This window comes from Amphiura filiformis, chromosome 4, assembly GCF_039555335.1.
Source record: "Amphiura filiformis chromosome 4, Afil_fr2py, whole genome shotgun sequence".
Taxonomy (NCBI): domain Eukaryota; kingdom Metazoa; phylum Echinodermata; class Ophiuroidea; order Amphilepidida; family Amphiuridae; genus Amphiura; species Amphiura filiformis.
This window is the reverse complement of record NC_092631.1, coordinates 37,404,079-37,429,423: the sequence shown is the minus strand read 5'-3', so window position 1 is coordinate 37,429,423 and position 25,345 is coordinate 37,404,079. Positions and strand designations below refer to the sequence as shown.

Below are 25,345 nucleotides of genomic sequence, written 5' to 3'. Positions count from 1 at the left end.
TTCATGGGCCTGTGGTGTACCAAACTTTAAACAAACTTGCTAATGATGCACACTGGTTCCATCGGTACAAATTGCATGCATAGGATTCTTCTTTACAAAATCAAATTCACAGATGTGGTGATGTAGGTGTAAAACATGTTCATTCTTGATCTTGACGATGAGTTGTATACTGAATCTGGCAACTTCACACTAAACGCAGACACGCCGCTGTAGAGACGAATCACCAGTCTTCACATCTGTAGTACAGGTAGGTTCATCTGTCGTCACATCTGGTAGATCTCATGATGATGAATTTGACAGTTTGCATCAGTTGTTCTGAAGCGAAAAGCAAGGTGTCAGCTTGCCTTTCAAGCAAATTAACGTAAACTGATGTTTAGTCTGTGACTTCCGATTCTAACAGCAGACACAGTTTATCAATGGGTCTGGTGAGAATGCTTGTCCTAGTTTTCACTCGCACACGCCGAACCAGTCCATCACTTGCAGGGAGTGTTTCAACCACCCTGCCTAGGGGCCATACGCTTTCTGGGAGTAGATTCATTTACAACCATGACGACATCTCCCACCTTGGCATTTCGCTGTGGCTGAATCCACTTTTGTCTTTGTTGTAACTGAGGAAGGTATTCTTTGCTCCATCTGCGCCAACAGGTCTGCCAGATACTGGACTTGCCTCCACCGACGCTTGGCATACTGACTCAGCTTTCCTGCAGCAGCGGCTGGTGGTAAGATCATGTCACTCTTTAGTTGAAGAAGGTGATTTGGTGTAAGTGGCTCTAAGTCAGATACTTCTCCTGGAACACTGGTGAGTGGTCGGCTGTTAACTATGGCTTCTATCTCACACAGTAATGTACGAAGAGAGTCATCTGTTAGTGTTTGTTCCCTTATAACAGAGCACATCACTTTCCTGATCGTCCGTATTTGACGTTCCCAGATGCCTCCATGGTGACTTCCTGCTGGTGGATTAAAGGTCCACTCAATCTCTCTTTGCAGAAGGTAGTCATGGATTCTGTCTTGATTCCAAGCGGCAATTTCTCGGCGTAACTCTCTTTCTGCCCCTATCAAATTGGTGCCATTGTCAGAGCGGATCTGTTTCACTTGGCCTCTTCTGGACACGAATCGTCGTATGACATTTACGCAGGCATCGGTATCCAAAGACGCTGCCATTTCAATGTGTATGGCTTTGGATGCAAGGCAGACAAACACTACACCATATCGCTTGACTATACTACGGCCTTGTTTAACTTCTAGTGGACCGAAATAGTCCATTCCGACTCTTGAAAATGGTGGCTCTCCTGGAGTGACTCTGTCTTTGGGAAGATCACTCATCATCTGCTGTTGTACTTTTGCATTCCTCTTTCTGCAGGTGATGCAACTGTTGATAACCTTTCTAGCTGCTGCATTGGCATTTGTTATCCAGTACTTCTTGTGCAGATGAGCCAACATGTGGTTTCTGCCCCATGTCCAGTTGCTTCATGGACGCCATGTAAAATCAACTTTGCAATGTGGGACTTCTTTGGTATGATTGATGGAAATTTTGTCTTTTCAGGTAGAGCTGACTTAGCCAGTCGACCACCTACTCTGATTACTCCATCTTCTATAAATGGATTAAGTCTGTAGAGAGGACTTGCTTTCTTAATCTTGCTAACTTGTCGCAAGTCGCCTTCTGGCTGACTGTCATTACTTCTCAATTGCAGCTCTTTTAGTGTCATAATTTCTTCTGGATATGCCTTGGTTTGGACATATACTATCACAGCTCTTTCTGCTTCTTGCATGTCAGCAACATTAAGCAAATCTGTAATGTTGCCATGCTCTTCATTCTCATCATTCTTTCTACCATCATCATCTCCATTATCAACTCTATCATCATCTCTATCATGACAGATCTTACGGAGATATTTCTTGACTCTGAGGATCCATGCAACACAACGACAAAGTTGATACCATGAGGAGAATCGTGTAAGTAGTTTCTCCATTGTATCTGTTGCTTCTTCTGTCAACGCTGTGTTGACTACTAATTTCTTTTTAACTTCTGGATCATCAGCTAGCTCTTCAGCGCTGTTTCCAATGGTAGTCTTTGGCCACTGGTTTTCTGCTTTGTGTAAGAAGTCTGGACCATCAGTCCACCTTCTATTCTTGAGGAAGCAATCAACGGCTAAGCCCCTTGAGCAGTCGTCTGCAGGGTTTGAGCTGGTTCCTACATACTTCCATTGGTGTGGCTGGGAGCCATCTCTCATCAGTGCGACTCGATTAGCCACAAAGGTGTGGAATCTGGCGGTGTCATTGTTAATATACTTGATCACGGTCTGACTATCAGTCCAGAAGTATGTGCTTTCGACCTTCAACTGTAGTTCCTTTTGCAACATGTTGTTGACCTTTACTGCCATTGCAGCTGCAGTTAACTCTAGGCGAGGTATAGTTATGATCTTCAAAGGAGCAACTCTTGCCTTGGCTGTCAGGAGAGTAAGATGCACTTGACCACTCTCGTTAACTAATCGTAAGTAACTCACTGAACCATACCCCTTCTGACTTGCATCACAGAAGTGGTGCATCTGAACTTCACTTTCTTCAAAGTCCTTGGGCTTGAAACATCTTTCGATGGTGAAATCTGACAATTTCGGTACTTCATCAAGCCATCTTTCCCAACGGGTCAGAAGCTCACTAGGAATAGACTCATCCCAACCAAGCTGCAGCTTGCTTAAGTTCTGCAGTATTTGTTTTGCTGGCAGGATTGCTGGAGCAACAAATCCTAGCGGGTCATAGATGGAGCTTACAGTTGCTAGGATGCCTCTTCTGGTAGGAGGTCTCTCTTTTACTTTAATATGGAAGTTTAACCTGTCGGTTTGTGGTGACCATAGCAACCCCAGCACCTTTTCTGATGGTAATTCTTCATTCTTCAAATCTAGTGTCTTTGTAGTCTCAGCTCTATCGCCTTTCAGGGACTGACTGCAACACTTCTCTTGAGTTACTCAACCACTTTGTCAACTTGAAGCCACCATCCTTACACAAGCTGGTGAGATCACTGACGAGTTGAATAGCTTTGCTTTCACTTTCGATAGATTTGAGGTAGTCATCGACATAGAAGTTGGACAGCACTGTGTTGCATACTTCTTCGCTGTATTTCTCCTTACCATCATCAGCGGTCTTTCTCAGTGCGAAATTTGCACATGAAGGTGACGGTTACGCCCGAACAAGTGCACATTCATCCTATATTCCTTCAGAGGCAGACTCAGGTCACCGTAGGGCCACCATAGAAATCTTACTAAGTCTCTGTCTGGTTCTGGTACACGCACTTGATGGTACATTGCTTTTATGTCTGCTACAACTCCAACAGGGTGCTCTCTAAACCTCGTCAACACACCTACCAAGTTGCTTGTCAAGTCGGGTCCTTTTAGTAGTTGTGAGTTTAAAGACTGGCCCATGTACTTCGCCGCACAATCAAATACAACTCGCAGCTTGCCCTTGGTGGGGTGAAACACCCCATGGTGGAGGACGTACCACACCTTGCCATCCTTTCTATTGCATGCATCTTTGGGCACTTCTTCTGCATAATCATTTTTAAACATATCATTCATGAATGCAGTGTATTGGTCGTTGAAAACCGAGTCCCTTTCTAACTTCCTCTTCAGATGGCATGCCCGCTGTTCGGCTTGATGTATATTGTTCGGCAATTTTATGTCATCATCTTTGAGCGGGAAACCTACTTGGTAGTGCCCATCTACATACTTGATTGATGCTTCTACTCTGTTTAGGAATTGTCCTTCACTCACGCTTCTCTCTGGTTTATCATCAATGATTCGCTCATTGAACTCAGCGTTGTAGAGTTTCTCTAATTGCTGGTCAATAGTGTCATGTGCCTTAATTCTGTGGATGACTGATGTCCTTTTGTGTTCTTTATTTTTGACACCATACACTGTCCATCCGAGTCTAGTTTGGCAGGCTAAAGGTCCTTCACCTTGGCTATATACTACATGTATTGGCTCAAATGCTTTAGGCACATTATTTCCTATGAGGAGACCAATATGGCATTGAGATTCATCATTTAATCTTCCTAGCTTAACTTCTTCCATATAAGGAATTGCATCAATATCATCCTGGTTGATGATGTCAGCCAAGTCACCAGGGATCTTATCTTGTGTATATGCCTTTGGAAGAGAGATGATATTATTTCTGTTCATGTCAGAAACTTCTAAATCTTGGATGATTTCACTGTCTACTATGATATCATCTGTTATGGTTTCAATTTCCAATTTGGTTTTCTTGCCTTTAACATGCAGTTCCTTTTGCAGCCTTTCAGAACAGAATACAGCATCACTGCCGTTGTCGAGATAGGCGTAAGTTTCTACAGACATTCTGGAAACTCTTGAGTAGACTATGACTGGTATATGATTCACTAGATTTAACTCCGGAGCCTGTAAGCCCACATGTCTGATTGGCAACTTCACCTGACTTCTTTGTCTCTTCCTGTTTCACATGCAGCACTGTTGGATGGCGCTTTTACATGTCTTGCAGGTAAGCTTGTATTTGCAGATTTTACTGTAATGTGTTGCTTTCTTTAGGCAGCCAAAACAAACTCCCAACTCTCTTAGATACTGCAACCGGTCACTTATAGGCTTTTCCTTCAATTTGTTACACATTTCCAAAGTGTGATCTTTACCCTTGCAATATGTACACGGCTTGTCGGCTCCTGGGCTACTTGACGACACATTTGGCCTGGCTCCTGGACTATATGACATTACATTTGGTCTGGCTCCTGGACTATTTGATGTCACACTTGCCGACACAGCTTCTGTGTTTGTTGCTAGATTTCTTCTAGCTTTATAAGTCTGATAGTTTGGGTTTTTTACCCTTTCTTCCTTCTTAGTACTATCTTCCTTCTCCGTCACACTTCTACCGTAGAGGCAGCATTAGTTGCGATTCTAGCCTGTTTTTCTAAGAAGGAGGTGAAGTCTTCAAATGTTACCACTTTGTTTCTTTCTTCTTCTACATAATCTACTTGTCTCCTCCATCTGTCTCTCATACTATATGGTAACTTCATCATCAACATTCTAATGTTTGCTGTACTTTGCAACTCATTAGTATAGCCCAGGCTGGTCATGGTATTTTTGCATTCTAACAAAAATAATGACAAATCTTGTAGCCCTGAACTATCACCGGTCACAGTCGGCCAGTGCCTCATCTTCGCTAAGTAAGCCTCTGCAATCTTGTGCTTATTACCATATTTCCTTTCCAGCAACCTTTTTGCTTCCAGGTAACCAACCTCATCATCCATGTGAATACAACTTTTCACCAAACTGTTGGCTTCACCTCTTGTGTACTGTTCAAGATAGTACAGACGGTCTCTATTGCTTTTGCTCTTATTTTCGATTATGAATTCGAGGCTCGTATGAAAGTAACATACTGAAGCGGGTCTCCAGTGAATGTCTGTAATGTCCGCTTTGGTAGACTCGCTTGTTTATGTTGTTCCACCAGCAGCCTTGTTAAGTTGTCTTGGTTATGCGTGCCAAATTTTCTATACTGGTATCTTTATCTTCTTCTTTCACTTCTGTTGTATGTTGCCGTGGCAACATGACTTGTTTTTTCTTCACATCAGGCTCTGGTGACGGTTACTCTATGACCATACTTTACTGATGAAGGCCCGTCATGTTCATACTGTTCACTGTACTGTTCTTGACCATACTGACGATACTGTTCATCAATATTTTCATATTTCGTGGCTGACAAATAATGTGGGGGTATTCTGTCCCCTGTACTTTCTGATTCCTCAGGTGCTGCTGCAGGAAACAAGACTTCACTTTGTGGTGGAAAATTGACTTGCATAGTTTTACTGGTTGTTAACATGCTTCTAGGTTGAACTTGTTGACCTAAATCAGCATGTACTTTACCATCAGTAGTCATACCCACTGCTGGCTGGTCTTTAGCAAATCCCGAATCCATGTGAGTGTATTTTGGTCTTGCCCCTGGATTTAGTCCTACAGCACCAATTGTATCTTGTTTAGCTAGGAACTTGCCATCAATTTCTTGACCTTCTCTAGTGTTGTGGTTCAACCACTGCCTCACTGATGTGTTTGTATCTGGTTGAGCTTCTGTGAGGTCATCAAGCACCGATTTTGGTCTACTTCTTAAGCTCTGGGATTTATGTTCATAATCCTCCAATACATCTATTTTAGCTTGCTCTATGTTTATTTCGGTCTTCATTTCCAACCACTCTCTTTGTTGTTGCAAGTCCCTTGCCCTGGCTTGCATTTCTTGTTCCAAGTCTCTTGCCCTTGAGTGGATATTAAATTCCTCACTTTCTAAAGCTTGTTTTTCCTTCAATGCTTTGGCTCGACATTCTAGTTCAACCTTTCGAGTTGCAGCTTGCAATAATGCATATTCTGTACTTTTTGATAATGCATCACTTTTATAAGATCTTCTGCTTCTTAATTCGGAACCGCTTTTATGACTCGACATGATGTTTTCGATAGTACCGAAACGAACGAATTAACGAAACGACGCCGATGCAAGCAATGAAGCGCAATACTTTTCTAAAGTGAACAACGGTTCACAAATTTGTGTGAGAAACTATACGTAGGACCTGTGTAGGGTGTGCCTTGTGAGGCTACATGTGTCGAAACCTGAAATAAATGCGAATGTAAGTATACACGAAACTTCGCTTCAATGCAGGCCCTACGTTGCTTACCGACGGGTGGGAGAAAGCTCGATGCACCCGCTTTATTGTGTGCCGACGGGCGGAGTAAGCTCTTTGTCCGCTTATTGATAACAAAATACCACAAAACTCTTTTTTAGGTAGAAGTCCTGTGTCAGTGTTGTATGATTCTATGAGTTATTCCTGCATGCACTAGCTGTGCAACTGCAAGATTACTAATGTCAGTATTAGAGGCGTATATGCAGGCACTTTACTACCAAACTTTATTTGAATTGTCGTAAGCGACTCATGACGGGTGGGAGTAAACTTGTTACCCCTTTATTAGATATTTATTAAAAAATACCACAAAGCTATTTTTCAGTAGTAGTCCCGTGTCAGTTTGTGCTTGTGTTGTCGTAAGCGACTCGTGGGAGTGTTAGAAATGTACATGCAGGCACTACTACTGATATCTTTATTTGATTTCTACGATTCGGATTCATAGGCCTTGATAACTTCTTTGAAGTTCTAATCTATAAGCTTCTACCAAATGTGCATTTATCTACATGCACACTCATTAATATTTGCTATATTCAGTGACGTCTGACATGACTGGAGGCTGTGGTGACTGTCTGTGCCAATGCAATGTTTATGTTTACACTGCTGACACGACCTTAAGCTTTTAGCTATTTTTAGGTAAGCTTACAAAACAGACGCTCAACTGAACCTTTATTTGGTAACTATTTACCAACTATAGCATCTTCTTACAGATAATTAATCTTTACAAATGTAGGGGCAAACTTGCTTTGCTCCCCTGGTTAGCAGAAGCTTGGTACTAAGTAATACAATCTTCGATGACTCGAAACCAACAACAAAAAGTGACACAAATCATCACAAATCCAAGGATACACTTTAGCTGAAACGTATCTTGATGATGTTTATTATCTTCACTTGCTATTCTTCTTCTTGTTCTTGTCACAAATACTAATTATGTTGGTTTAGGTAAAGATTAATTGTGTCTTTACCGAGAGCTTCTACACTACAATTAGTGCCGTACTATTACGCTATGTTTTGTATTTGGCGAGGATGACGATATTTACATCCTGAACTTGCAAACGGCCACAATGTGTTTTACTTGATATTTTTCACCCCTAAATAATCTTGTATAATTCCCTGCAATACCCTATATGTGATAAGAACTTAATTATCTCTCGAGCGCAATACTTCAAGCTTCTGGATGGGTACTGAAATGTGCAAAAAAAAATCCAATTTCTTGCGCTCTCACCTTCGAAATTTCCTGCTCATCGCGAATCTTGTTTGCATGGACAACGGAAATAAATATGGCCGACCCGTATTTAGCATTAATCTTCAACTGCTACGCACGGTCATAATGAGAAATGGCCATTTCGCTTCCACTATGTTTACTAGCTTCAAAATCGGGGCCGGAAGACTTAGGTTAAAACTAAATCGCTAAGCGATAGCGATTTTTTTGGGCCAATGAGATAGACCTCTTTTTTTTTTATTTTAAAAGCGCGTATCTCATTGGTCAAGTACTGATCGGCGATGGAGTATAAATTCAGCTTAGCCGCGCATGCTCATATGCCAGTTTAAAAGTAAATACTCGAGCATGCCACGAGAGAAACTGCGCTGAAAACGTAAATCTACAAATTGGTTTTTTAAGGAATGCATTATGTCGATTGTACACCCAAACCTCGTATTATATACAAGCAACAATTTGGAGTGGTTCATATAAATGCAGGTGAGACAAATTCAACAAAAAGTGACATAAATACGGTGAAATACCACCATGGACTTTAGCATTGTAACCACTTCAGTCGCTATACAGATGTTGTATAGCGACTGATTATTCGGTCTACACTACAATACTTCAAAATACAAGATGACAGCCTCCAGTGCCAAATTCGGCACCAAATTACATGTGATTGATGGGCTGCAGGCTATGTTTAGCTTATACTTCAAGGGCGCTCATCACATAAACAAACATGCCATAGGAATGCAATGATTAAGGATGCACAACACTTAAACAAACTTTGATTTTGGTAAATGGCATCAACATAACCATTCACCCATTCCATGGTTCCACCATCTGCGAGGAGAGCCTTGATGAATGGGAATTGAAACAGTCATATAACATTGCGTCAATTTATGTAATTCTTCCTTTTATGTCATGCCAGTTTGATGCTCTCCTTGCATCACGACGGAACTGTGCAATAGGCGAATAGGTTTGAAATACAATTCAGGTAATAGGTAACTATTAACCCCATGGACACTTCTTACAGAGCCTCTGATTGGTTAATTACATGATATAATCATCTGAGTAACCAATCAAAATAGGCTGCTATGAATGGCTCAAAACATGATATAGCCCGTTTTGGAACAAAACAGTTCTTAGATGTCGATAATTTAATTGGTACTACCATGGGGTTAATGCTGCACCCAATAAGGGAATGAACCAAATGATTGATGAAACCATCAAAGTAATTAGATTTGGTAATAACTTGCCCCCTCCATCCCTCCCTACCTCCTTCCCTCTCTAACTATAAGAACACAGGAAGTGGAACAAGATAACATCTATGTTCTGAAGTGTATTTACAAGAAATATGATCAACAATTCTACTCCCTCCATCCCTAACGAAACAAGTTTCCCTACCTCTTGCAAGATCATAAAACACTTACCCTTCAACAAATGTCCTATTAGCCAGCCTAATAATGTGCTCCCATAGGATAGTGTACACCTCAGTGGGGACTGGAACACGTCTGTAAGTCGGAGGAAAAACAAGATGACGTTAGTATAAGCCAGAAGCATATTTCATTAGGCAGTGTGAAGGGGCCTCATGGTTCTTACCTGGTAGGCCAGCAGAACTCAAAATGGCAGAACAAAATGGCAGTTAGCATCTTCTTTTCGACCCATTTAACACCAAAAATCACTTTTGTTATGTTCAAAATAAAGTAAAATGTTTGCACACTACTTGTGCAATCATTCCAGTTGATCCTCTGCATGATACCATACGCTTCAAGATAAAAAAAAGTATCAAGTTTTGAGACATTTTCTCAAAATATCAAGAGCTATCTTAAGAACCACTGAACCAAAACTAGGCTTGTTTGTACTTATTTTAATGCATTTTTTCATGCTGATTCCAAATATGGTCAGGAAAGTCTACAATTTGTTTAATTTTTAAAGTAAATTTGGAACTTGTTCTCTGCAGTCGATACTCATGCGTGAGAGAGGATCAAGTCCATTTTTGGAGTTGGTCAGCAGGAAGACTTTACATCACCTCCCTTAAACTGTGAAATAGGGACCGCAGCCCCAAATACATGTAGGTTGTCCAAAATATGGATAGTAAACACCAGAAATAGTAAATATTCATGCGAGACCTTTTTTTCCCATTATAAGCCTAGTTTACAAGTTGACTTCAAATGACTTTTTTCCTTAGAGTGTACTTTAAAAACCATAACTTAAAAGTTCCCATAGTGAAGCTATAGCCCAGTTTGGTTGCAATTGGATTTGAACTGTTTATGAATAAGGCCTTTTCCTTCGGACGACCTAAAAACAGGGTTCGCGGGTTTTTGCCGCAGGTAGAAAAAAACCCGCGGTTTTAACCACGGTTTTAATCGCTTGACAAAAACAGTTTTTGCCAGTTTTTGCCGGCAAAAATGGCAAAAACTAAAAAAGTGAAGAAAGAAAAAAAGCAAGGTACACCAACTTGATGTGAGGAAACAAGTAAAATGCAGACTAGACAGTATGCAGGAGGACAAAAACAGCAAATGTAGGCAGAAGAAGTAGGTAAAGTTCGATAGCCAAAAATTACCAGTTCCAAGGCCCACAGAAGTAAGTGCTGAACCTGCAAAAACAACAAGGATCAATGGTAATACAAAACTGCACTGGAACAAGTGATGAAAATCACTGTGCATATAAACAGACACGCTAAACCAAACATCCAGAGTAGGCACAAAACAAGCAAAGTTCGATGGCCAAAAATTGCCAATTCCAGAGCCCACAAAGGTGTCAGGAAAACAGTACACTGGAAGTGATGAAAATCACTGTATACATAGCAGTCAAACACTGAACAGACAAAAAACAACTGACGTTTCGAGCAGATAAACTGCTCTTCTTCAGGGACAAACAACAAAATATAAAGCAAACAACAAGAACTACATGCTGTAGTTTAAAAACAAATTCAAGTCAAACATTGAAGGCAAGTTCAAATTGAAATAAGTAGCAAACAAAGACAGCAAACTCAGAGCAAAATAAGTTGTGTCTTCTCTCATTGAGAGCAAATTCACTAAAAAAGTGATTTAAAGTTCAGATTTTTGATCTCAAAATGAATTATTAAATTATAAAAAATTATTTTCCGGAGTGTAACAAGGCCAGATTTTGTAATTAAAAATAGCATATTAAGAAAATAAAGGCATGCATTTTCATTGCTCACTTAGTGCATTTTAAAACTGAAATCTGGCATATCAAATTAAAAACTTTTTCATTTTAAGGACTTGATGAGACAAAAAATATGTTGAATGATTCATTAAAAGTTGTATGTTTACTGTTTATGAGCTTTCTGTGTACTTGTTAACATTTGAGTGACTATACATAAGTTTTTGCCAGTTTTTGCCATTTTTGCCAGTTTAAACCAGGCAAAAACTGGCAAAAACAGGTTTTTGCCAGCGAAAACCGAACCCTGCCTAAAAATGACCAGTACATATGTTACTGAACATGCCAGGCCATAATGATGCACACCAGGAAAATGTTTACCCTCCTAAACAACTAATCCCTGATAAGCCCTCTGGGAGGAAGCAGTTTTAACCAGCGCCTCTAAGCCAAATGCATATAAAGCTGACAAAATTAACATTTCTGCACTAAATTTGACCAAATATTACAATTAATTTTCCTCATAAATAGGCCTCTGCTGGTATGATGCACACCACCTGGAGTTCAGGAGCTAGCCTGACCTACTCCAATGGAATAGGGTGAATAAAATTAAGTTGAAGGGTCATGCTGGAGCAAAACTAACAGACCGGAGTTCCCCTCTCTCTTTTTCCATGGCAATTAACCCAGGCTTCCTAACTTGTTACGGCGGTTTGCCAATTCCCAGCATTAGAATGCTGATCCCCTTTTATGCCACTGTATGGACAGAAGTAAATGGCCCTACAGAAACATCATGTTGGTACCAATGAGATTTAAACCTGCAACCATCCTACATGTATCTTGAGGCAAAGCCCGTCTCGCTGCACCATGCCCTCCAAATAGAAATGGTAGATGTTATTTACATGGAACAGAACCCATTATCATTCCTACTAACCTGTTGACATCTGTAAGACGATTACTAAAAATCTGGAATTCCTAGAGAGAAAAAAAAGTACAAAGTGTCAAAATAATGTCAGAGGAACCCCACGCCAATTATGCTTTGACTAAACCGGTAAGAATTATTGTACCGTATCAAAGAATTTACTGTAATTTGAAACTGACTTAAAAAGACTAGTTTGCACCTGACGTCAGGACAAAGGCACAATGTGATTGGGTGGGAATGAAATCAAAACTCAACCATCGGGTGACCGCCGGTTCCGGGCGGTTCCGTCCTGTTGGAGCCAGTTTCTATCTTACTATAAATAGGCTAATGTTGTATGTATGTATGTATGTGGTTTATGTAAAAGGCTCCGTCAGTTTCGATCCAAATGTCGCCAAATTCATACGGGAGATCGAGGAATATACGGGAAATTGCCTGGACTTTATTTGGTTGAAATCGGTCAAGAATTGGCTGCAAAAACAGTGAAAATATGGGTAAAACGGGTTTTTGCTATGAAAATCAGTTGCCAGCCTGCGCTGTCACTGCAGCTGGCAGGCAGCGCGTCGCCAATGCGCGCGTAAACGGCGCAGAGCCACGCGACTTGCGAGCCAGAGACCAGTGGACATGATAATACAGAAAGAAGGACAAATAAATAAAAAATTAAAGGACAAAAAGGTACATGGACGGGTCATGGGATTATGATAACGATGAACACGTCCGCATAGGCCGCATACACGCTATGAGAGGGCGTATACGGGAAAAATATGTGTGTTGTATAAACAAAATGAAGCGGTAGACCTACTATAAAGAAAAATGAAATTAAAATGACAAGAGGTACGAGTAACAGGCCAACGGGTTAAAGTAACTAAATGAAACGGGAATGGAAAGAAACTAATCAGGAAATGTAAGGAAAAAAGAAGCTATAATAATTATAACAGAATTAAATAAAGAAACATGGAAACGGGAAATCACAAGCAGCAAATAAAAAATGAAGCTGAAAGGGAAATGTAACAAATAACAGATTTAGAACGGGCTTAAATAAATAAATAACATGGAAACGGAAAATCACAAGCTAAGCAGCAAATTTTTTTTTTTTATGGGAACAAAATATCCCCATGTAGAAGAAACTGAAAAGAAAGGAAAAAAGGAAATGTAAGAAGAGACAGATTTATGATATAAATAAAATGTATCTTTTCGATGATTCTACCTGTTCAGTAATTCTTCCTGTTATAGTGAACGCTCCCATTTACTCATCTAGCGGGGACCCGCGCGAAGCGCGGGTATCCCGCTAGTTGTTCTAAACAATGGAACGCGGTTCAACCGGTCAACCACTGGTTGAATTTTGATTTCATCCCTTGCTGACCGGCGCAGTGCAGCATTTTTGGTCTAGTTCACAGGAGGTCATACGCAAATCAAACTAGTTCGTTTAATTTGGTCTCAGATTATAGCATCATGGGGTTTCAACATTTTCAAAGTGACACCGGTTTCAAAATTCTACCAATAAACTACAAAAACAAAATCATTTTAAATTGACAACTTTGTTAAAGTTTATTTTTTTGTGATTCATTTTTGCACATTGCTAATTTTGAACTTTTTCACTTGTCTTTAAATTCACAATCCTAAGCATCCTTACACTGACCTATACACAAAAGTAATAATATTCCCACATTGTTATTTTCGTGGTAGCTGCTTAGAACATAAAAAGCATGAAAATAAATGTAATGTGAAAATTTCCACTTTTAAGTATATGTTTACCTGTAGAAGAACATCTACATATGCGCTATGCTGAGACATGATGTCTTTGATATCCCATTTCACTGTAAACATCAGCTGTAGGATCTTCTCAAAATCTATACAACGTGAGGCCACGCCACGATACACAGGCCTGCGTAATTCACTGGCTACACTCACCGTCTGCAAAAAAACAGGAGCAAATTGACTAGATTATTAAAAGATACTTCACCAACAGGGGTTAAATAAAGTCCATGTATTTTGCATTATCATTATTATTATTAATATTATTATCATTTAGAGCGTTCTACAAACACAGCACTTTACAAAATGCACTCCAAATACATAAAACAAAAACACAATAATGCAAACAACGATTAACCTGCAACAAATGAGTTTTCAGGAGACGTTTAAAAGCGGAAACAGACTCCGCCTCTCTGATATAGACCGGAAACTCTTTCCAGAGCTAGGGACCCGCAACCATGAAAGAACAATCCCCAGCCTTTTGTGAGAACGAACAGCGTTGAGCCTTCTCTTGTCAGTTGAGGAACAGAGTCTGCTCTCAGAATGGGAATGAGGATTCTTGCATAGTCATGAGGGTCAATCATTCTAACACATCATGCATGGTGTTGTGTGCCTATGAGTTTTTGACAATGATATCAACACTGCGCTTTGGTAAATACGCTGGAACAGGCGCAGTGCTGGCATAGTACTTTTGTCTCTCGCACATCATGCAATGATAGGCCCTCATTAACAGATGAAAATGTCTGTATGTTATTAATATATACATCTTTTGGTAATGCAAACTATTGCGGCTTCATCAGCGCAAGTTAAACTGACTTACTAACTTGTATAATAGAAATTATATTTGACAGTTTAGGCTAATATTATATTGATCAGGACTCTGCAGGCACAATGTTGACAACCAGCGTATGCAGATGTTCTGCACTCACTCTAGTGATTGAAGAAGATACCAAAATTATACCACTATGACAAATTTAAGTTAGTGATATCTTCAATATTTCCTTCAGGTGGTCTGAAAACCAATCTGCAAAATGCAGTTTTGTATTTTAGGTCAACATTACTAACATATGCCTGAAATTGCAAATATTGCTAGTCAATTATAAAATTGGTTTATTTTGACAAAAATCAAAGTTTTGTACAGCACTGTGGGTTGATTTTTATTGTTTTTGTTTTGTTTTTGAAATATGTTTTGGCATGAAATGTTTTTTGGCATGAAAATGTCAATTTTACTTGATTTTTTTAACATCCTAACAACAAAATGTGGTACAATTGCTTCAAAAACAAAATGCCTATTTTATAAACTTACTGACTGCCTTTCATAGTAGCTGTGCTCTTGGGAGTAAAAATATCAAAAAAGCCTGTAATGATCCACTTACCTGTGAATAGAACTGTTGTAGGAATGGTTTCTTGGATGCTGGTATGACTCCCTCTAAATGAGACTGTAGAGACTGGAATTGTTCAGCTAAGAATACTCTGTGTACAATAATAAGAACAGCATATTAGAACTGTTGTAGGAATGGTTTCTTGGATGCCGGTAATACTCCCTCTAAATGAGACTGTAGAGACTGGAATTGTTCAGCTAAGAACACTCTGTGTACAATAACAAGAACAGCACATTAGAACTGTTGTAGAAATGGTTTCTTGGATGCTGGTATGACTCCCTCTAAATGAGACTAGAGACTGGAATTGTTCAGCTAAGAATACTCTGTGTACAATAACAAGAACAGCATATTAGAACTGTTGTAGAAATGGTTTCTTGGATGCTGGTATGGCTCCCTCTAAATGAGACTAGAGACTGGAATTGTTCAGCTAAGAATACTCTGTGTACAATAACAAGAACAGCACATTAGAACTGTTGTAGAAATGGTTTCTTGGATGCTGGTATGACTCCCTCTAAATGAGACTAGAGACTGGAATTGTTCAGCTAAGAACACTCTGTGTACAATAACAAGAACAGCACATTAGAACTGTTGTAGAAATGGTTTCTTGGATGCTGGTATGACTCCCTCTAAATGAGACTAGAGACTGGAATTGTTCAGCTAAGAATACTCTGTGTACAATAACAAGAACAGCATATTAGAACTGTTGTAGAAATGGTTTCTTGGATGCTGGTATGACTCCCTCTAAATGAGACTAGAGACTGGAATTGTTCAGCTAAGAATACTCTGTGTACAATAATAAGAACAGCATATTAGAACTGTTGTAGGAATGGTTTCTTGGATGCCGGTATGACTCCCTCTAAATGAGACTGTAGAGACTGGAATTGTTCAGCTAAGAATACTCTGTGTACAATAACAAGAACAGCATATTAGAACTGTTGTAGTAATGGTTTCTTGGATGCTGGTATGACTCCCTCTAAATGAGACTGTAGAGACTGGAATTGTTCAGCTAAGAATACTCTGTGTACAATAATAAGAACAGCATATTAGAACTGTTGTAGGAATGGTTTCTTGGATGCCGGTATGACTCCCTCTAAATGAGACTGTAGAGACTGGAATTGTTCAGCTAAGAATACTCTGTGTACAATAACAAGAACAGCATATTAGAACTGTTGTAGGAATGGTTTCTTGGATGCCGGTATGACTCCCTCTAAATGAGACTAGAGACTGGAATTGTTCAGCTAAGAACACTCTGTGTACAATAACAAGAACAGCATTTTAGAACTGTTGTAGGAATGGTTTCTTGGATGCTGGTATGACTCCCTCTAAATGAGACTGTAGAGACTGGAATTGTTCAGCTAAGAACACTCTGTGTACAATAACAAGAACAGCAATATTATTAGAACTGAATGGTTTCTTGGATGCCGGTATGACTCCCTCTAAATGAGACTAGAGACTGGAATTGTTCAGCTAAGAACACATTGTGTACAATAACAAGAACAGCACATTAGAACTGTTGTAGGAATGGTTTAGGTATGACTCCCTCTACATGAGACTGTAGAGACTGGAACTGTTCAGCTAAGAACACTCTGTGTATAATAACAAGTAAGAACAAAATAATGTGCAATGTGATACTTGGTCTTCAATATTGTACTTCCAAGAAAATGAAATTTACTTTGATTTGGTCTGTATTTATGTAAATACTTAAACGTTGTTATTGAACATTCTACCAACACAGGTGAGTTTTCATGAAGACTCAAATATTGTTCCATACGAGTACACTCAGCATTTTTTCGTTCCTTGTTGCAATTTTTCACTGAAAAAATATTCGCTCTGCTCTATCTTCATTCAGCAATCAATCCCCAGAAGAATATTTAAATATCAAATGGAAAGACAAAATGACAAACACTGAACTATAAGATAAAATTAAACAAGACAAATGGAGTGAAACAATCAAAACAAGAAAGAAGACTAGTGGTTTGGACACCTTATGAGACTACACCAAGAAAAACCAGCAAAGCAAGCATTAAAGGAAACTAATCTAGCAGTAAAGAGACCAGCCGTTGGATCAAAATTAACATGGATCAAACAGATGAACGACCAGTTGAAAAAAATAGGTATAGCAGATGACAACAATATTGAACTTTTGACCTCTGACCAAACTGCCTGTAAACCAGTTTTTGGTGGGTGCGTCAAGTTGATGTCAAGGTAGAGTTTAACTGATGATGAATATCTTTTGCTTTACATATTATAGACACAGAAGAGAATGTGACAAAAATGCACACAAGGCATCCAAGTGCAAAAAAGTCTTAAATCATCTTCCAAAATAGAGGTCTTCAGAAACTATTTTCAAAGAAGGTAATACTCACACACATCAACCACCCCTGCATGCAAACAAAACATGCACACCCATCCATTAATGTGCACCAAGGAGTAATAGGCACATTCTTTTAGCTTTTGGTGATCAAAATTACCATTTAGAAGTTGCTAAAGGGTCATTTGAACCCTTTCAAATGTATTTCTATACTTTTAGATCAATAATTTTGACAAATTTGAAATTTGTGACCTTTTGTTTGAAAACCTAACAATACCACTGTACGCATCCACATACACAATATGCATACCCACCAAAATAAACACATGCATGTACTTACAATGACTCTGTACCCACGACCCTCTCTGCCAGTCCATGTAGTTTGTCCATGCCAGTCAAATTCACCATAGGAGAGATGTGAGGAAAACCAACTTTCTCCTGAAAATGACAATGAATGATCAACATTAGCTCAACGTTTCTGAATCAGTGCATAGGTCTGCAGCTAAAAGTCACATAAACAAGAAGCATGGGGGTCAATCAAGTAACGGTGACTTAACCAAAAATAGGGACCCATATCTAAGAATTTTGGTCAATATATATCCATTCTGATTATAACACCTATAATTTGCATGACGCATGCAGAAAAATAGGATTTTAATTTCAAAATTGGTTAATTTAAGTGTTTTTGTATATAGCAAAGTAAATGTTTCTGTGGAGAGCCATGTCTAAAGATTTCTTTCTTCAAAACATATGGCTCAATATGTCTAAGGATTTCTCACGAAAAAAAATACTCACTTGAGCAGCACATCCTTGTGTGTGTAGCCCCTACACAACTGACTTCAAAGCCACAATGAATTGAAAAAATCACCTAAATCCAGTTTCCCCCTAAATCAGTATTGGTGTCTGCCCACATCTGATAACCCCAGACCTTCATTTTTGAGGAGCTTAATTGCACCAGAGCTCCTACAACTCTCCTTAACAACATTTCAGGAGTATGATTTACTGAGCTCCTCGAGTACTTTAATCCCTATGTTTAAAATACAGATATTAAAAGATTGAGCTCCTTGTTGAGCACCTTAAACTCAGGAGAGTGATTAACAGAGCTCCTGCAATTTAAAAAAATGAAGGCCAGTAACCCATGACAAGCCTCAAAACACAAGTTTTGCAAATTCAAAGAAAAATTTGTGGCACGGCGCAAAATCGCACACCACAAAAATCATTGGAACCTGCTCATAACCATTCAGAAATGGTGTTATATGTTACAGTTGACAAACAGCTTGTTTGGAGAGCTAGCAGAATCAAACTGGAGACTGGAGGCTGAGGAGAATACTTTCATGTCTCTCCCCATGATTACATAAAAATAGTTAATATGGCTTATCATTTCATTTCTTCTTTTTTTAGTACATTTTAAAGTAAAACAACAAATTTATGAGTTTGGTTACCATGGCTACCCACCTTATTCTCCATAGGATTAGGCATCATTCCAGCTGGTGGCTCATTGTTGATCAGATTATCGTTGATCCTCTGTAGAGTAGTGCGGATCTTGTTGCTAAGGCTTAATCCCAGTGCGTCACTCTGCCCGATGCGTAAATAGGAGGGATGGTGTTTATCAGTAGTCTATAACAACATGTGTGCAATGAGAAATGGATGCAACAAACAAACAGAAAAAACAAACACAAATAACAAAATGTGCAAAACTAACACCATGTAACAAAATAACAAAACTAAAGCTGAATTTATACATGACCGCTGAGCGATTGCGATGCACCGCTTTTGGAAAGTGATGGGCAATCTGCGAATTTTGCAATACATCACTCATCACTTTTGAATTTATACTAATCACGGCAATAGCGATGCAGATGACAATTAAAATATTTAAAATGCCACAAATACATTTTTAAAATTAATTCATTTCCGAAAGTTAATGATCGAGAATAGTAAATTAATTAATTAATTACCAAACTAATCCAGTTGGTAGGAATGCTTGGTTGATGCATTCACATGTCAGGCGAGATCGCTCGGGAGGTGAGCGACATCGTTTTTGCCTGAACGATTTGTATTGATTGATCAGCTTGACACTCGGAAAATTGAAGTACAATGCATGCAAATCGCTTTTTTGCAAAAGAGATCGAGTCTAAATTCAGCTTAACATGATGGCATCAAAGAACTCAAGAAAATTTCTGATGAGCGAATTATGAGATGATAGATTGTTCTTTCAAACCTACCCCTGTTTAGATCAACAGAGATCAGAACTTTCATACTTTTATCACATGACTTCATATAAAGGATTCAAATTGGCATATCCAGCCATAATGCAGTCTATTCAGATAAACTGTTGGGATCAACCGATGCTGCACATTTTATATTTTCTGTAGGGAGCTTTTGGCATGCTTCTATTGAACAGAGTTGAACATACAGCCATGACTGCGGTTAACTACACCACATGCAGGGCCTCTATATGGCTTATCTTTATATTGGGATATTGGCTTATTTCAACCACATGTATTTAATTGCTATGTGTATCCACAATCATGAGCAGGCAACTATGTTGATCAAAATTCACAGAGTTCAGTTGCAAAATCTGATAAATGCCATTGTCCTGATTGGTGTTGATCTACCTGCTGTGAAAAATTGACTGTAATAATGACCGAGAGCAAATGTATCCTGTTGTATTCGCTGCAAGACACAATATGTCTAATGCACAATGGATGGATACCAGAGTATCATTTTCTAAGCAGAATGTGATGAACACATATTGACTGCTCAGTGCCAGAAGTGGGTAAGTGCAATAGCTGCCCTGTGAACATCTGGCAAGTTACACACAGTATTGTACTTATTTACACATGGCAGCTATTACACTTACACATGGCAGATATTGCACTTACCCATTTCTGGCACTGAGCAGTCGATATATCCTGATTTGGCGTTTATCGCAATTTGTATCAATAGTCTTACAAATGTAGCTTTGGATTGTTTGTGTACTTGATGAAAATGGGATGATATTTGAAATAAAATTGATGTGGAATGGTAGACATTGTAATATGGTATGTTATCCTATAATCTCAGCACACATTCCACACGTATCTCAGGAGTGCATGATCTTTCCAGTCTCAAAGGTTTCCTTATAAAAGAAAGTTGTGTCCAAAAATTTGACATGTCTAAAATATGTGCCGAGATCACAAAATGAATGATAGCCCATTTGATGCAAAACTAAGCATGGTAACCAGTATGTTCAATATACATGAAGCACAACATTATTTGATATGGATCTGGAGTAAATAGCACTGAATACATGAATACAAAATTTTTATGTAACACAACAAACATCAAACTTACGCAGTATACTTAAACTACTAAGTACACCTGCCAACACAGAGAAGCCAGAAATATGGACACATGATCCAATCTAGCCAAGAGGCATCATCCTAAATGTGACTTGCTGAGATCAGTCTGCTAAATGCTCTTAGAGTGATCATATGAACATGAGCAAGAGCCAGAAGAGGTTATTTAAATTTAAATGGTTGGCAGTTATACTTCAGCTTTTACAAAACTTCATTTAAAAGAATGAAGTTTTCATGCATATCAAAGTAGGCCTAAGCTTATCAACATGGATGACAGATTAGCACAAAATTAAATTCAGTCAAAACTCTAATTTAATACTAGGGCACTACATACATGTACCCCTCTACTTTAAAGCTTGAAAAAGCAAAAGTTCACCATTTTATAAAATTAGAATTATATGTTATTTTTTGCTTTGTTTTCCATTTTCTATAAAGCTTTAAAAACTTTACAAAATTTTCAATATTGTTTTTAATTTTCTGAAGATGTACGCACAACTGTACGAGGGGGTATCCAAAAGTTTTGACATCACCCAGAAGGAAAAGAGCTATATTGATGAAATTTTGTCAGTGTAATCACTGGTCCTTATGTACATTATTTTCCAAAAATGGTCTCATAAGTATGTTTAATTTTTTACAGGTGGCGTTATGTTGGGCAGTAGGCGCATAACCTTTTCATGATAAGATCCTCCACTTTCTTGAGTTTCTTCACTGTGGCCGCATCATCCGTAAATGATTGACGTCCACTTCTTGGCTCATCTGTGAGGGACATGTGGCCAGTTTGGAAATTCCCTTTTCAAAAAGCAACAGTGACATATGATGGGCAATCATCACCATATAGATAGCTTTCATTTCATCATAGATTTTCTGGGCATTGTAGGCCTAACCCTCCAAAATTTGGCAAATGCAGGAACTTAATCACGCTGCGTGCCTCAATTTTCACCATCTTGCAAGTTATGCGCCTACTGCCCATCTAGTTCCACCTGTAAAGAAAGTAAACATACTTAGGAGACCATTTTTGGACCATAATGTACATAAGCACCAGTGATTACACTGACAAAATTTCATCAATATAGCTCTTTTCCTTCTGGGTGATGTCAAAAACTTTTGGATACCCCCTCGTATAATAAGCACAGTGATTTACAGTGTGCTACACGCAGGCATAAACCCACAAGCCTAAAAACACAAACAGGAATTGACCATTTTGGCACAAAACATACCATATAAACCACTTGTAATGTGATCAAGCAAAATCAGTTGCAAGTCAGAAATATTAATTTTGAGATAAACTCTTTAACTGCTCATATATTTTGAACTGGTTGTACAAATTCAATGGGGTTTTCTGCAAAGTGTAGCTTTGTAAATGCTGTTTGCAATCCTATAAGAAACTGAAAATTGAATATGTCAGACTACAGACTGATTTTGCTTGATCACACCACAGTTTAACAACAATCAGGGGCTTGCAGAAGCGCACACCCTATACATGCCACAATAGGCCATCACAGCCAGGATCAGCATCGCGAGTAACCGAGACAATACGCAATAAGTTCCTTGCTCAAGGGAATTTCAAGTTAGCTCAATTATGTAATTTGCAAAACACAAAAGCACCCGAGTCCAAAGCATTCCTCTTTGAGCTAACTTGACTGCTGCTCTAAAGTAAGCAACACTGAACAAAAAGATCCAAGTACATGCAACCTAGGCTATTCCATTTGAAAGACATGCACATAATCTTCCACTTGTGAATTTGTGGCACAATCTGCATGGTCCATGGGGGCCAGAGGTGGCAAATTTGAAATTGAGATAAAGGTAAAAATATGGAGTAAAAAAAAACAATAAAATATATAAGAAAATACACATCAAAAAACTTTGTAACTTTAAAACCAAGTATGCTAGACCTTTGGTGTTTTCAGTAAATGATAGCCTATTGTGTGTATAATGTAATAATTACAGTAGCTCAATTTTCAAAAATGCCTCCTTTGGCCCCCATGGACCAGATTGTGTCACATTTTAAACAGGGTTACCTGAATGGGTGACTCTATTTGAAATTCACACTGTGTGTGGGAAAGAGATTAAGATCATGTCTTCCAAAATCTTCCAAAAGGGGGTGGGGTATGGATTTCAACTAGAATAGCAATGTAAGCTGCCAACTTTATGTTTGGAGTGAAGGTCACATTATTACAAGGCTAAACATACTTCTCGGACACAGGTGCATGTGCCTGGCATCATGTCAATGGGTGTTCATACATTACAGAAGCACACCTTAGCAACCTTGGTGACAGGCTGCTTCATAGCAACAATGTAGCATGATTGGTTTAATTTACAACATTATAAGCTTATGGGACGCACTTGTTACTTGCAAATGTACATTCCGTGTCCGAGAATTAAATATAAGCAACAGTAATGACTGCGAACTGGCTCTGTGCTGATAACCTTTACTTACCAAGTCTGTGGAGAAGAATGTGTAGACGGCATACAAGTAATAATCAAAGAGTTGTGACATACAAATGACTACATCAAATGCTATAGGCTTCAGCACTGCCACCATCTGCATGTATTTACCTGAAAAAAGGAAATCAAAGAAAGTAATTTGTGATGAGACTCAAGATATCCTGAGAAGGACCATAGGAGGCATCAACCTCATCCCAGTCCTTAAACATGGATGCACAAATCACTGTGAATCCACTTAGGTTACATATATCCTAATATTGCACACGAGTCCACATTTCAAAGAACCAATTTATTACTCAGCAGGCACTGGAGAACTTCTGTCAATTTTGGCGCCATTAGCAAGTTCAGGTTATTTTCTATTTATCAGGCCCTTTTTGTCAATATAAATGACTCACATTTTACATGCAAAATTTATATGAAAATCTAAAACTTTTATGCAGAAACATTATGACAATTTGAAACACAATAGTTTAGTGCATTCCGATTGGCAAAATTAAATTGTTATGAGTTTAATCAGTTATAAATATTTTAAACAGTGAGCCATTATTGTTTTCCCAAATTCAATTGCCATAAAAAAAAAATGGACTTTCTTCCATTGATGCAAAAAAGCTAGCACAAATTACAGATGTAAATTTTCCATTTTTATACATGTTTTGCGGGAATATCTTTTTTTTTTAAAACAAATCGTAACTTACCAAATAATCTGAGTATATTTAGAGTTGTGTTTGATAAAATTGCAACTGGTCCCCTGAAGTGAGTTCTATCTGATTTCCGTCTCTTCAGCGAGCTCCTGCAAAGAAGAAATTCTGTTAAAATTTATCTCCACAGTTTCAACAACATATAGATTTGTTTTCAATATTATTTTCTTGTCAACTACTATGATCTTCATCCTCATAATATTGAGAGCATTTATGTCAGGCTGGGAAATAAGAAGCGCAGGACCAGGGGCTACTTTGTACAAAAATAGCCCTTGGTTCACTGGGTTTACAGGGAACCAGGGGCTACTTTCAATGAACCAGGAGCTATTTTGAAAGTAAAAAAAAAAAAAAAAAAAAGCGCAGTGATTTATAGTGCGCTACGCACAGGCACAACGCCTAGACGTTGATCCACAAGCCTCAGCACACTTTACAGGTTGTCGCTGACCACTATGGCCCACATCATTCCATAAACCATTTAACAACAATTCAGGGACTTTGCTGCTTCAAGAGCGCACACCCTAGACATTCCACAAATAACCTTCGCAACCAGGATCAGCTCCCCGAGTTTCGTATGGGTTACAACGGGACAAATTAGCAGTGAGTTCCTTGTCCAAGGGAATTTCAAGCTAACTTAATTTTTCCACGAGAGCGTACTAGGCACCGCCAGGGTTCGAACTCGCAACCTCTCGCACCATAGTCGAACGCCTTATCGATTGAGCTAACTTGACTGCGGATACATAATTACTGATGTTCGACAATGTTATGATAAATGCCTTAATAACCAGATGAACAGGCAGAGAATGCAATAAAAAACATAAATTCTATGAACAAAATGCACAATTCTGATTAATATTCAAAATGACCATTAGGGCCAGGGGTCAGTTTGAACAAAATAGGTGCCCCCTGGTCACAGGTATTTACTTTGAGAACCAGGGGCGTTTGGGGGCTTTACGGGAGCCAAATGGCCCCTGGCCCCCACTTATTTCCCAGCCTGATTTATGTTCTCCCTTTGATCTATCTTGCATACTGTTGGTCCTCTGTGTGTTCATCTATATACTTGTAAGGCTAAAAAATTATGAATTAAAATGTCATTTTCGAGTGTTCAAAAGTACACAGTATGAAATTATGGTTGATATACACAATTGAAGTACAAATATCAATTGTTTTATACCTAAACAATGCGAGTATCAAATCAAGTAACTTTTCTTCCAAATTTGTCTCAGAATTTCATGATTTTACAGCAAAAAACTTTGAAAAAAAGTTCGAAAAATTAAAAAATAAATTTTCCATTTCAGCTGACATGGACGCACTAAGAAAAAACGAACGCGCGTGTGGGCTTTGAGACATAACTTTACTCTAATAAAACCTAAACCTAAGTAACCTGTCATAGAGTTACAGTGACTCTTCACTTAACAATGTGTTCCCATTACTTATCATGTGTATCAATCATACATCTCCCCAATGTTGCAACTTACGATCATGCCATAATAA

The 25,345-nt window shown here is 38.7% G+C and overlaps 1 protein-coding gene across 1 annotated transcript in view; it reads right to left on the bottom strand.

Annotated features, from left to right (window-relative positions):
- Positions 1-25,345, bottom strand: part of LOC140150855 (syndetin-like) — a 76,685-nt gene that overhangs the window by 24,598 nt on the left and 26,742 nt on the right. The window contains 8 exon segments of the mRNA XM_072173002.1: positions 9,317-9,397; positions 11,938-11,978; positions 13,678-13,836; positions 15,054-15,150; positions 17,711-17,808; positions 18,826-18,945; positions 23,149-23,267; positions 23,852-23,946. Of these exon segments, the coding sequence (XP_072029103.1) occupies positions 9,317-9,397; positions 11,938-11,978; positions 13,678-13,836; positions 15,054-15,150; positions 17,711-17,808; positions 18,826-18,945; positions 23,149-23,267; positions 23,852-23,946 (810 nt within the window).